Genomic DNA, 12911 nt, shown 5'->3' with positions numbered 1-12911 from the left:
AGGCTCAGTGGCCATGGCTCACGGGCCCAGCCGCTCCGCAGCATGTGGGATCTTCCCGGACCAGGGCACGAACCCGTGTCCCCTGCATCGGCAGGCGGACTCTCAACCACTGTGCCACCAGGAAAGCCCCCTTACACATTTTTGATATATCATAATGTATACCCTGAAGGTCACATAGCTAATAAGGATTAGAGCTAGATGCAGACCCATTTCTGTCAGATTCCAGAGCCATGCTATTTCCACTACACCCAGGATTTGTCAACCCTGGCACTACTGACAATAGCCAGATAATTCTTGGTTTTGAGAGGCTATCTTGTGCATTGTACGATGTTTAGCAGCATCCCTGGCCTACCCACCAGATGCCAGTAGCACATCCCAAGTCAAGACAATATTAAAAATGTCGGGCTTCCCTGGTGGCGCAGTGGTTGAGAATCTGCCTGCCAATGCAGGGGACACGGGTTCGAGCCCTGGTCTGGGAAGATCCCACATGCCGCGGAGCAACTAGGCCCATGAGCCACGACTACTGAGCCTGTGCGTCTGGAGCCTGTGCTCCGCAACAAGAGAGGTCGCAACAGTGAGAGGCCTGCGCACCGCGATGTAGAGTGGCCCCCACTCACTGCAACTAGAGAAAGCCCTCGCACAGAAACGAAGACCCAACACAGCCAAAAATAAATAAATAAATAAATTAAAAGTCTAAAAAAAAAAATGTCTGTAGACATTGCCAAATGTCCCCTGGCGGGCAAAATCCCTCTGGTTGGGAAGTGCTGCACTATAGCATATTGCTTATTTGTTTCTTTTTAAAGATCATGTCTCTAACAGTCGTAGGAATCTTGAATATCCTTTAAAATAGTTTGAACAAGATTTATTTCCAATTCTTAACATGAACGGAGCGAGAGTGAGAGCGAGCTCTCTCCTTTTAAATCATCTGTCTCCTTCCTCCCCTTCCCCACAAAAGTGATATTAACAAATTATATACACTCCCATGGTCTCCTAAAGAGGAGAAAAGATTTCTATGATTTTTGGATGGTTACTTTTTTTTTTTTTTTTTTTTTTTGCGGTACGCGGGCCTCTCACTGTTGTGGCCTCTCCCGTTGCAGAGCACAGACTCCGGACACGCAGGCTCAGCGGCCATGGCTCACAGGCCCAGCTGCTCCGCGGCATGTGGGATCTTCCTGGACTGGGGCACGAACCCGTACCCATGTCCCCTGCATCGGCAGGCGGACTCTCAACCACTTCGCCACCAGGGAAGCCCCAGATGGTTTCTTTTCTTAGTAATTTTTCCTTAATCCATTCTCAAGTGAATATCCAACAAACTGAAGATTGCAAATGTAAATTTCGGCATCTCCTGTTTCTTTCTATTAAAACTTTTCCGATTTTCCAGTCCTTCCTTTAATTTACAACCCCTCATTATTGTCCTGTTCACTTCCTTCTAATCATCCCTATTTTAGTAGAAAACCTTAATTACACAATTATCACTTTAGTTTTGTTTTACACTAAGTAATTCAGTCACTCTGATCTACTACTATAAGACACTTCTCCCCAACCTAACCCTCAAACAAGTTTTACTGGAAATTTTCATGCTCCTATTAATTCTTTCTACTATTTTCAGTTTGTGGGTCAAAGTGCATTTTGTACAAAGAACAGTTTGTTTCTTTGCTCTTTTTAGAGGGTATCCCTGCATACTAGACTGAGTCCTTACTATCAAGAGAGTACTATTCTGTAACTGGATAGTATTATCAAAGTATACCATTAAACATAAGCCGAACTTTGAAACCTTTCCAGCTGAACCTAACACTAGGTTTCTTATATTCATTTCTCTTTTCTAAAGGACAATCTTCTTTAAGGATGAGGAGTAAGAACAGAAGATATTTCAAGACAAAGAAAAAAAAAAAAGGGATAGTATCACCAAAGAGGCACCTAAAACTCTACAGAAAATAATAATGTTTTGTCATCATTAGAACGTTTTTTTTAAAGTACTTATTTCATGATTTAAGGAGGAAGTAGTTTGAAACAATGCATGTGTTTCACTTTCTTATACTTGTGTCTTTCTGAAGTTTAATTACAGGGAAAAAACATTCCAATCACAGAAAGGATACCATTTAGTCCTTTTTGCATTCACTTCTTTTTCAGACAAATATGGCAGTAAAGTGTCTGTTCTTGGGTAATGGGTTTGAGACGTGTTTTACCCATAAATTTATTTTTTCTTATTTGAGCATCCCTTCTTTAATCAGATTCCCAAAGCTGAGGCACGGCACACTCTACAGCCATCATGACACATTTAAAACTTGCTGGCAGAATGTTTGACTGGCTTGTGGTCCATAAAATATCCTCAGGATGGCCATTTCCTTAAACCAGGCAGCCCCAAGATAAAATGGAAATGACTTGTGTCAAGAACATTTTCTATCCTAATTGGTGGGTGAGTCCCTGTGAAGAGGGTGGTCCTACCGCATACCAGATCATACAAGCATGTGGCAGAGACAAAATACAAGCTCACCATGCTATCATTGTACAGCACTGAATGCCAGGAGAGACATTTTGCTTGTAAATGAGAATGCTTCCCATAATTTGGATAATCACTTTCTTAAACTCGTAATATATCACCTCTCATTTGTTACAACTATAGTTTCAAAGTAATTGTCTTTTTAGGTACATTTAGAGATACTGAGTTTTAGAATTCCACGCTCAAGCTAGATAGATGAATTTAAATAAAAGTATAACAACAGTTTGCTCATGAAGTCTAACATGAAATATATAAAAATATATTATTATACAGTTATGTATACCATGTGTGTTTTTTTCTCCATGTGTGTTTTAAGTTTATACTTCATGGCTTATGAATATGCTATTTGGTCAACAGAATTAAAAATAGCTCATGATTTTAATCATGCTTTATGGTTTATACAATGTGCTTTCACATGTAATTTACCTCTTTAATTTTTATAAAGCCTGGGATTTGAACTAAGGCCCTAGGCTCTTGAATTGCCTGAGGAAATTCACATCACCAAGGCAGAAAAGAAATGAAGCTTTCTGTTAAAAAGTAATAGAGGAAATCAAACACCCAAAAAAGTGAGTGCTGGAGCGAGTTAAGTCTAAATTACAAACTGAATAACTCTAAAAATTTGAGGAACTTATAGAAATGTAGTGACTGGCTTTTACAATGGTAGTCTCAAAAATGTGATCAATGAAAAATGGGCAGCATCATCTTGCCACACTTAGTAGGTTGCTAGGAGACAAATCTCATTCCATCCCTCACTATATAACTGATCTTGGGCAAATTACATATAACTTCTTGAAGTCTCTCAAAATCTTGAAGAGGAGCTATTGCTATGATGAGATAACACTTGTGCCTAGCAAGGTGTTCTATATGGGTTGGTTTCCTTCTTCTGCCAAGCTAAGAGTAATAGGTTCCTGTTCCCCCTCAACTAAGCATTTCTGGTGATGGGGACATAGACCAGAAGTGGATCCAAGAGAAAGGCCAGTTTAACAATAAAACTGTACTTATATCCAGGTTGTGGATTACAAGTATATATAATTTCAGACTCTGAATTAACTATTTCATATACCTGGAATAATAAATAAAAATAAAGAACCATAAAGGAAGGCTGAACTTTTTTCAGAAAGTTTCTACATCCATTGCATTCTACCCTACTTAATTCCAGCAAAATTTGGCCCTAAAACAAACCACTTCATCCAAAGTGTACTGTATGCCTACCAAGTACAGAACACTGCACTAGAAGGCTAATAAGCAACTTACTGAAGATAAAAGAGGAGGAGGGTGGCTGATAATGTTACCCTCTTAAGAGATCAAAGTCAACTTATAAGATTAGTTATGTGTAAGGAACAAAATAATGCATATGATAAAACTGGCTACCTCAGCACTTAGAACAAATAAAATTTATAGCAAGTTCTTAAAAAGAATAATGAGTCACATTTTGGCATCAGAAATCTGACATTCCACTCTTTAGAACACCTAGGGAAAAAATGTTTTAAATTCATAATAAAAGCAATGACTGATCCAGGCAATTCTGCCTTACACAGAAAAACTGACATGAGCAACTTTGAAATGCACACTTATAAATCCAAATTCTCCTGTGATAACAGGACTGGAAGAGACTTCATTCATTCATTCATTCATTTATTCATTCAACACGTTTATTGAGAGACTTTGGTCATGTGGGTTGGGCAGTAGCACAAGTGAAAAATAATATCAGCAATGATCTTAGTGAGATTAAAAAGCCAAGAATAAGGAAAGAGGAGATATGCAATATTCTGATAAGCAGCCTCTGGTACACTATTCAGGGAGAGAACACATTTTCAAGCATTTAGAAACAGAACAGCAGGGCACGTGAGAGGTGAAACAGTAGCATTTACTGCTGAGGCTCTAATATTTTTATGCTTGTCTATCAGACTCATTTAGGTATACAATTTCACAATTAGCTCAATGATTATGTTACATTTTTACAAAGCAAGTGAAGATTCCATTTTTACATGAGCTTTTCTATTGAATCTGGTAAAGCCAAAGAACCTATATTTGAATGGATAGAACAATAATAATTTTCTCTTACATGCTTTATTGGTATTAGAAATTAAGAGTTTCATGCCCCTCTCCCTAATGTGCATTCTAACATAAATTCACATGTGTAGTAAGACCACTGCATTCTAGTGAGAATTCCTTTAAAACGCCAGAAGCTGAACTGTCTTATAGATATGGCCTTGGTGCTCTCTATAGTAACATCTACTATGGGAAGTGCTGGTGACCCAGGACACTATGAAATTTTAGGAAATGACATCAGATATAACAATAGCTGAAAACACTCCCATGGGTCACTAATCTAATTAAAATGTTAGGATCTCCATTCACCACCAACAAAAACTCAAGGAAGGCACATCTCAAAAGCCCAAGAAGTCAGATGAGTAGTAATTCCAAAGAACTATATAAACAACTCCTTTCCTCATATAACATATCAGCCCAATGTGAACTTTCAAACAGAAGAAGAAAAAGGATAAAGTAAAAGAGGTTCCATGAAATGCCCTTCCTTTCCCTAATTTTTCAAAATAAGGTCAATAATCTCTACCCTTAAATTATTATAATATACATGTATACACACACACACACACACACACACACACACACACACACACAATTCTAAAATTTCCTCAGGGTTTCCTCTGGTATGAAGGTCCTTTGTTACAAATGTAATTGTGCAACAGTGCATAATAACATAAAAAATCTCAGTTTTAAGGTGCCAAACTAATAAAAACACCAGCAGTAAATGCCTGTAGCCCATTGGCTTAATATATTTGTCAATAGCTCCATTCAAAAGCACAATGTAGGGCTTCTCTGGTGGCGCAGTGGTTGAGAGTCTGCCTGCCAATGCAGGGGACACGGGTTCGTGGCCTGGTCCGGGAAGATCCCACATGCCGTGGAGCAACTAGGCCCGTGAGCCATGGCCGCTGAGCCTGTGCTCCGCAACGGGAGACGTTATGACAGGGAGAGGCCCGCGTACCGCAAAAAAAAAAAGCACAATGTAGAAAGAAATGATAAGTGGAAAAACCACAGAGCTAGGCTTCTTTTAGGTTTATGTAGAAGAGGTAGGTTGATATAAAAAATTTGAGGAATTGCAATTTTTTTGTCAGTTTGCAAGTCTCTTTAAAATATACACGTATCACTTATTATCTAGTAATTGAAAAACTAATTTCTAAATTCTTTTTCTTTTTGCTGTTCACTTTTGTATCACTCTATGGTTTGTTAGCACTTCTGCTAGTAGGTTATAAAGAAAGAGTAAAACCAAAATAAATAAATCAATATTGTATTGCTACTAACTGTAAGAAGTGAGGTTTCAACAATGACTTGATTATTCAGTGCCCTGGACTTTCATTTTTCCATGATCTTGTTCTTACTTTTATGTCATTTTAAGTAATTGTAGACTTTAACATTTGAGCAGGGGTCCACGAAAAACAATAAGGGTTGAGATAAGTTTTTAAAAATTAGATACTTCTTTTTGATGTTCCAGTGCCCTGATTTATATATTCCTATTGGAATAAGCCTTTAAAACAAATAATATGATGGGTAGTAGAACTGTAGTACTCAGTAATACATATTAAAATATCCACAACTGTTAATCTTAACCAACAGTTAGACTGTCCAAAATGGGACATGGAACAACTCAAAACCATTCCACTTTTCCGTTTCATTAATTTTTTTCTCCCTAAAAACTGTTCAATACAAATACCAATGAATGCTGATAAACTTGCATCAATCCCACTGTGACTCCCAAAGCATCACATTTGGAGAAGATTTTACACATAAAACACCTTATTTTGTGGCTACAGCAACAGCCTATCAGCCACTCTGTTTTTAACTTAATATAGGTGCAGGGGCCTTTTAGCAAATCAAAAGTCCCTCAGAGAGACTGATCCCAGCTGTTCTCTGGATGGGCACTACGAAGCCTGTAGGATTCAGAGGGGTACCTGAGGACTTTGCCTGTGGCCCTGCGATAGCCTAGTAGGGAAGCAGCTTTCATCACTCACAGAGAGGGAGACTATGATGGCTGATATACACACAGAGGAGCCTGGGTGAGTTCACAAATGTGAGCGTGAGACCATTCTGGCGTGGCAGTAGTGATCTTCCTGGGCGGCAGGAGAGGTCATGAATATATGATGTGGGAATGCGGGTGTGGCAAGTGAGAAAAGAAGAGAACCTGTCCCAGAGGGGGAAAACCCACATACAATGTCTGCTTCACATTCAAAACCTGCTTATGGTGCTCTGAATCTCAGTGGCTGTTCATTTCTCCTCTCATTTCAACATGCACAGGTCTGGATAAAGGTACAAGTTTCACAAGAGTCAGTGGTAAGTAGTCATATTCTAAACACACCATATTTCTTATTTTGTCAGATATCATGGTATGAAGGTATTTATTATTCAATAATTTCATGATGTTTTATTTAGACTCAAAAGCATGCTTTGTAGGTGCTTAATAATCATTAGCAAATACATAGTGGACATTTTAAGATCTCCATTACACAGTATGGCATGCATTTAAAATGAAAAATTGTCCATTGAAGAGAATACAGGAAACTTCTATACAAAGGGACTTAAAGCCAGGTTTATTTGTAAGCAGTCTAAATTAAATTGCTTGCTTTTAGACAGCAGCAGGCATAGCAATATGTAGGTGCTTTAACTTCCATTTTCCTTATATTTGGGTTTTTTAAAATTATAAACCATTATCAATCCCAAAGATAAATGAAGGCTTTAAAACAGTTGAGAAATAAAAGTGGAAACCAGATTTTAAAAATAGGACAAGAAAAATAATCATTTCTGGGTCGGCCTTGGATGATGTCATCATAGGTTCTAAATGTAATAGCCAGGCAGTGTACACTAACTCTTCCTGCCCATGTGACCTCTAACATCAATTTGAGCAAAACAACTAATATTTCAATAATTTTTTGGCTGAGAAGTGATATTCAGAAGCAAATCATTAAAGAGAGTTTAGAGTGCCAAGGATGAAACGATGTGTGTGTGTGTGTGTGTGTGTGTGTGTGTGTGTGAGTGCGCACGCGCACGCGTGGGGGGCCAAGGGGCGGAGGCATGAAAACTAACTCTTCCAGCACACACCCCTTTTGCTACTACAAGGGCATCCAGCAATCACATTTGCAATAGTAAAAATGCTGAAGGATCCTACAGTATCTTTTCTTCCACAACCATCCCTACCATCTCCTACAAAGCCCTTCTTGCTTTATCGGTGCCAGGAAATTCTTCAGGGGTTAAACGGGGAAGTGCAGCCACTACCATTGTTGCAATAAATAAATGAATGAACCAGACGAAACAGCAATCCATCCCTGGGAAGCAAGTACCTTATTTCCTACAATTATATACATTAGCCAGCAACCATATATTTTTAAAAAATTGTGTTTTATCTTTTGATGTGTGTGTACACAATACACACAGGTATCTATACAAAAAGAATCATAGTGCTCTGCACACACACACACACACCAAATACCTTTAAAATATTTTTTAGCATTATTATTTCAATGAAAAGACAAATAGCTTCTACAAAATTGGACAGACTAGCAACTTCATCTCAAAGGCCTTTTATTTTGCACATACAGCATATATAAATACACACACACACACACACACACACACAAAGGGTTTTTTTTTCCCATGCCGTAGACAATGCTAAAATATCTCAGATCAGGTTGCTATGCCAACAGATTTTTTTCTAAAATGAATAAAATTATTAGGAGGGAGAAAACATTCTTGACTCCTTTCCTCCCATCCATGAAGCCCAGAGAGGCTCAGGGAGGGCGAGAGGCTGCCAGATGGGGAGGAGGGGAAGGAAGGGAAGGTGGGTAGAGGGGTGTTTGCTTACCAAAGATGCTGATTTGATCGTGGCAAAGCGCTCTCTGTTCCGGTAGTGGAGGGCCTGGCTCTGAACTGACTGGGTAGGCCGCGGCTCAGGCCTGGGATCGCCGTGGCCCGCCTCATCCCTTATGAATACATGATCCTGCAGAAATGGATAAAAACAAGGAGAAAGTCCAGCTGTGCTCTTTCCTCGCCGGCTGCCTCTCTCTCACCCCTCTTTCTGCACAAGCACTGCTGTTTGAAATGCATAGTTTAGCTCTCTGCTAGTCCCCGCAGCTCCCACGGTACAAAATGAATAAGCAACACATTGCAGCCTTCAGTTAGGAATGTCAGCTGATCGCTAGTGGGATGCCTTCTGAATCCCTGGCAGGCTTTTTCTTTACCTCCAGAATTACATATATGCAAAAGAAAAAAAGAATAGAAAAAACAAGGCAATGTACAGACTCCTTAGAACAGTTTGCTTAAAACGCTGTAACCAAATAATTCCTTTAAAAATGTCATGTCCATGTCTAGCAAGGAGGATGCTGGTGGCTTTTAACATAAAAGCGAGCCTCCGCCTCATTCCCTTGAAAGATCTGCTTTCTCAATTTAATTTTATTTGAGATCTGTTCGGTAGGATCATCGTTCTGCCTAGAACCAGTGTAGGCTTGTGCTGGACTGCCTCTCTATCTTGTGCTGGGAAGATTCGGCAGTCACTGAGGGATCCTGCTTTCCAGTCATGATCGTACACAGTTCTAGCACCTTCTCTCTACAGCTTCTGAAAGGATTTTTTTTTTTTTTAGATTTAAAGAGACAGGCATACAATTTTAACAAAATGATACTTTCACAAATTCTTCTTCAACTCAGTGTCGGTATGGTCACCAGAGTGAGTAAAGCTGGAATTTAATGTCCTTGACTGATTTAATCAGGTCTGGGCTTCTTGACAGGCAAAGATGATTAATTGTATTGCAACGCCCAGTGAAAAATAACATTCCTTGGAAAGATAATAATGGATGTTTCTTAAATGCAATTGAAATGACTTTTAAAGGGGTAAATGCTTTCAAAGCGCAATGCTTTGCTCGATAAAAGATGGAGAGGCCAGTCAGTAAGTAGCACTAACCTTTCAGAAAAAAAGATACTGTAGTAATTAATAGCTCAGAAACATGTACAACCATGGGGGATTTTCAAATAGTACATGTTCAGCATGGGGAAGGAGAAATTAATTCTCTTACTACCCTAGGGTTTTAGGAGAAACCATTGTGAGAAGTCAAATTTGCATTTTGTCCATGACTATTTGAAATTTTTTATAATTGCTCTTTTCTTCATCAGTAAACAAAATTAAAGAGTTTTAAAAAATACAAAATTTTATTATACAGTGTAAAATGCTGAAAAGTCAAAACACATAAACTCCTTGAGGAAAATTAAATTTTACATCCAGGTTTCTATGTAAAAGAGAAGACCCATGACTAAATTCATCATTGGGTTGATTTTCTTTTCCCTTTTATAAAATTAGAATGCTTCAGAATGTTGGGAAGGTATTTACCATTACGTCTATATTTAGAGATTTTTTTAAAAATTTACTGTATTGTGGTCTATTTTGCTTTCAAATAATGAAGGGACCTTTAACGCCACTGAAGGCATATATATCAAATTCAAGGGATATTCTACCGCTGTGCTGTCCAATAAGATACCCTTTAGCCACATGGATATTTTAATTAAGTAAAATGTAAAATTCAGTTTCTAAGTCACACCAGCTGTGTTTCAAGCTAGCCACTAACTATGGGTACCACAGTGAAATAGTGCAGATACAGATAATTTCTATCACTGCAGAAAGTTCTATTAGATAGTGCTATAGATTAAAAATGCATCTCAACCCATATTTTTGAAATTTATAAATACTTGAGAGGTCAATTTAAAATTTTCTACATTATTTCCTGGGAAATCTAAATTCTTATTTCAGCAGGCAAAGAGAGATTAGGTGTGGGATTTATGCATCTAGGTTTAAGGTTCTAGAGAGGAAGGCACTGGGATCTACTACCATTCATATTGCTGGATATTTATTAATAAATTACATTAACTCCAAAATTGCTCTTACTTAATATTATAATCCCAGAAAAGCAAGATGCTTCTAAATGCTAGCAATCAGAAGAGATAGGCTAGGTAGAGGCCTGTGGTTTTATAGGTCAGAGTTTTGGTGAGTATTAGTTAGCTAACATTAAGTGTACTTACTGAGAGGGAGCTCTTCAATGCTGTGGCAGCAGCTAAACTTCAAATTTGGTAACTTGATTTACAAAGCTAACCTGTGGAATCCACACTATTCACATAACAGAATAAAACAAAACACATTCATATGCAAATATGTATAACTTTAATATTAGTTTTCTCTCAGATAAAAATTAACACTTGTAGGTTAGAACACTGCTTATCAAATTAAAAGTCACATCATATTTGCTAAGTTTTTAAACTCAAGGGTATTAGAATACACTGGAAAAATTAAAACTTGAGACCATAGTGATTTTAGTTGACATGTAGCTTAATTAAATAACCCACTAAGGTATATTTAAAAAATAATGCTATTTTAGAAGTTAGTCTGAGAGAAGAGGTCAAAAATTTTTAATCTACTTTAAATATAATAAATAATGCTAATGCTAAAAGTATAATCCCTTGCATCTCCTTAAAATTAAAAAAAAATTTTATTAAAAAATTTCTTAGTTTTTGTACTAGCTTCATAACAGATCACCAACACTAAGTCTCCAAATATTATACAAGAGACTACAGGATGAGGCAATATTTTAGTCTAACAGTGGATATTCAGGTGCATAGGGAAATAAATTTTAAAATATTCAACACCATTGCTTAAAACAAGTTCAAAACTCTGCAGACGACTTAAATAATGAAGCAATTTAAAAATGAGGGCAATGTGAATTGAGAAGCAAGTAAGAACAAATTAAACTATCAGCTTTACTGGGTATGTGGTCTGTTGGTTACATCACCCCTTCGAGTAGAAGCCCCTTTGAAAATGACTATACTTGCCTCCCAGAGTTTCCGACCTGAACACATTTTACGATCAATACTGGAAAAGGTGAATTTGCTATTTTACGCAGTTAAGCACCGCTGCATATGATTTACAAATGTTGATGAGAGGACCAACATCTTCTTTGATGTTGAAGAATGATTTCAGAAGTTTAAGAACAAATATCATGTTCTACCTTACCAAGACAAAATATATGACTTGTTTATAATTTATCCTTAAAACATTCTCATCCAGGAACGAACAAAATAGCTCTTTGAAATACCAATATGAATTGGGGACCAGTTTTAAGTAAGTCTGTGTTAACCTGGTAAATTTATAATGTCCTTTCTTTATAAAAAGTAAAACTTCTTCAGATTAAAAACTTTACTATTATTTCCTGGACAAAGGGCTTTACTTTTATTTAGAAGTTTTTCCCTAAATGTCTGACTATTTATGCTTCCGAAATGAGGATTCATATTGTGGTCACTTGTTCAGAGTTTCTAGGTTAACTTGAAATTAACCTTGGAAACCACTCTACTGGACTCTGTTATGCTGTTCGTATACCTTTATCACACTCCTCATCATACTTATACTCGCCTTTGTATGAGACTATGAGCTTTTTTTTTTTTTTTTTGTGGTATGCGGGCCTCTCACTGTTGTGGCCTCTCCCGTTGTGAAGCACAGGCTCCGGACGCGCAGGCTCAGCGGCCATGGCTCACGGGCCCAGCTGCTCCGCGGCATGTGGGATCTTCCCGGACCAGGGCACGAACCCGTGTCCCCTGCATCGGCAGGCGGACTCTCAACCACTGCGCCACCGGGGAAGCCCCTGAGACTGTGAGCTTTTTGAAGGCAGAGTAAATGTGGTTTGAAAAATCTGTCTTCCCAGCACCTAGCATAGTGCTTGATACTTTGTGGGCATTCAAAAAAAAAGTTTGCTGAATAAATAAGCTCAAGAATATAGGTCTGAGGAGATTCTGGAGAAATGACATTTTCTTTGTTATTATTTAACAGAATTCAAATTTGTATTTCATAAAAACCTGCCACCCTGTACTCTAAGGAAGTCGCAAAACAGTGACACACACACAAGCACACCTTTACATGGCGGGGCGGGGCCGGTGGCGGGGGAGTGGGTCTAAAAATGGCTTTTTTTCTGGTGACGAGACGTCTTTTTATAGATTCCCATACTTTTCACGCTGTGGAGAAGGGATCAGCAAACCCACCATCTCTTTCATTTTGTTCAAAATGATTAAATGATTGCCTAAGCAGGTACAGCTATCAAAAGCTGGGGCCAGAGGAAGACGAGAAGATGGAAAAGGATATCTTCACCTGGAAGGACAGCTATTGGGGAGAGAAAATGACTAGCAGAACGCTGAGGATAAAGATGTTACTATAGAGAGGTGTTTTGTATGACTGCTCTGTTTAAGAAACATTGCCTTCATATGTTAATTTACTTTTACTCTGCCAAATGTGAGTTGAGTCAAAGAACCTGCCCCTCTCTTCAGCAAAAATAACAGGAAAGGCCACTGAAGCAAGTGAAAATTAAACTAGAAC

The 12911-nt window shown here is 38.2% G+C and overlaps 1 protein-coding gene across 6 annotated transcripts in view; it reads right to left on the bottom strand.

Moving 5' to 3' along the window:
- TAOK3 (TAO kinase 3) overlaps positions 1–12911 on the bottom strand; it is a 188933-nt gene that overhangs the window by 24546 nt on the left and 151476 nt on the right. For all 6 annotated transcript variants that reach the window (XM_033836922.2, XM_073790100.1, XM_019950242.3 and 3 more), the window contains one exon: positions 8376–8510. In XM_033836922.2, the coding sequence (XP_033692813.1) occupies positions 8376–8510 (135 nt within the window). The remainder of the gene's footprint in view (positions 1–8375; positions 8511–12911) is intronic.

This window comes from Tursiops truncatus, chromosome 13 (genome assembly GCF_011762595.2).
Source record: "Tursiops truncatus isolate mTurTru1 chromosome 13, mTurTru1.mat.Y, whole genome shotgun sequence".
Lineage (NCBI taxonomy): Eukaryota > Metazoa > Chordata > Mammalia > Artiodactyla > Delphinidae > Tursiops > Tursiops truncatus.
The sequence above is the reverse complement of the archived record's forward strand: the minus strand, read 5'-3'. Positions and strand labels throughout refer to the sequence as shown.